We start from the raw sequence: 1648 nt of genomic DNA, 5'->3' as shown, positions 1-1648 counted from the left end.
GGGCACAAATATTCTGGGGCTTTAAAAGCATCAGGACCATAATTGAAGCCCATAGGACCCCATAATATTTGTACCCTTGGGTATGAAAATCATAGGTCTTCTGTGGGCTCCAATGATGTTCCTGATCCCTTTGGGACTCCGTAATATTCGTACGCCCCATAAAAATCACGAATTATTGGAATGACTTCTACCTCTATGTAGTTGTACATGGCGAGGTCGCAGATGGCCTCGGCGTCGGGGTTTCGGTGCTCTGAGAACCTCCGGAGGACGGCGGGGAGGTCCCCGCCGGCGCCGCCCAGGGCGTCCAGCAGGCCCGCCAGCAGGCGCACGTCCTCGAAGCCCTGCAGCAGCCGGTTAGCGAGTGAGTGAGCTGCTGCCTCCGCCGGACGCGGGCGTGTCGCACAACAGGACCCTGGAGCTTACCGCGTTCATGCCCTGCCCGAAGAACGGCACCATGGCGTGGGCCGCGTCCCCCAGCAGCAGCGTGCGGCCCGCGTGGTACGGCCCGCACTAGACACGTGTAAAATTAGCGCGGCACACGTGCGGGCGCACGGGGCGCGGCGGGAGACAGGAATAAAATACAAAAAGTCACGAGGACAAAGGACTGGGGGCGGTACAGAAACCACGTGGACAACGGGCAGAGGGGGTCCAAATATTATGGGGTCCCAGAGAAGGATCAGGACAATTATTGGAGACTAAGGGCACCCATGATATTTGAAATTCGCGGTAAAAAATATCATGGGGTCTTGAACTTCAATGACAGTTCTGGTCCCTTTTGGACCCCATAATATTTGGTGCCCCCCTCGCCATTGTACACGTGGTTTCCCAATGCCCCCTTAGGGAGCATCCTGAAGTGAACGCATACCTTGATGGACACGAGGGGCTGCGGCTTGGAGCGGAAAAAGTCCCGGACGAGGGCCTCCTCGCCGAGCAGGGGGACCGCGTCGGCGAAGTGCTTGCCGAAGAAGGTCAGCAGCTCGCGGTCCGTCGTGACGGCCTCGAACTGCGCGAACGGCATGAAGAGCGTCACCGTCCACGAGCGGTCCTGGTTCGGCAGCGCGATCATCATGAACTCCCCTCGCGGCCAGATGTGCAGGAAGTTGGGCGGCATGGCGAACTGGGGAGGAGAGAGAGAGAGAGAGATAACCGCAGTCAGGTCGCGCAGCCGCAGCCCGCCCGCCGGGTAGGCAACCCATCGTGAGCCGGAGTTCGGCGGGTGGCTGAGCCAGCGCCCCGCAGGCGGCAAGTTAAACTGCCCTCTGACCGGGCGAGCAGGGCCCTGTTTGCAGCTATTTACACAGAGTTGTACAACCGACACGGCCACGGGCAACTTAATCAGAATCGACTGTAGAAATGTGTCTGATCGGCGTCGTAAATGCTCACGCACATCTACCCCCACCCGGACAAAAATGAAAAAACAAAAATGGGGGTGTACTTTCCTCATCCCACCGCAGTCTTGGCGATCAGCCGCTTCCAACCGCAGTGATCCGAAGATACTCCAGGGGTCTGTGAGACGGTTGACTCGTACGTTGGTTAAACTGTACTGACCCATGCTACGCTGTCGATAACAGCTAAAAAAAATTAGTTTCTGAAGTCGTCCTGGTACTCCCCCATTTCCTTTTTGTCCAGGAGGGGTCGGTCGGGGGGG

The 1648-nt window shown here is 57.8% G+C and overlaps 1 protein-coding gene across 1 annotated transcript in view; it reads right to left on the bottom strand.

The window, feature by feature from the left end:
• LOC113208189 (kynurenine 3-monooxygenase) overlaps positions 1–1648 on the bottom strand; it is a gene marked incomplete at its 5' end in the record, with an annotated part of 3995 nt that overhangs the window by 1030 nt on the left and 1317 nt on the right. The window contains 3 exons of the mRNA XM_052275949.1: positions 192–341; positions 424–510; positions 866–1117. Of these exons, the coding sequence (XP_052131909.1) occupies positions 192–341; positions 424–510; positions 866–1117 (489 nt within the window). The remainder of the gene's footprint in view (positions 1–191; positions 342–423; positions 511–865; positions 1118–1648) is intronic.

The sequence above is a fragment of the Frankliniella occidentalis genome, unplaced genomic scaffold, assembly GCF_000697945.3.
Source record: "Frankliniella occidentalis isolate FOCC.00 unplaced genomic scaffold, Focc_3.1 Scaffold1242, whole genome shotgun sequence".
NCBI lineage: Eukaryota > Metazoa > Arthropoda > Insecta > Thysanoptera > Thripidae > Frankliniella > Frankliniella occidentalis.
This window is presented reverse-complemented; position numbering and strand designations above follow the sequence as displayed.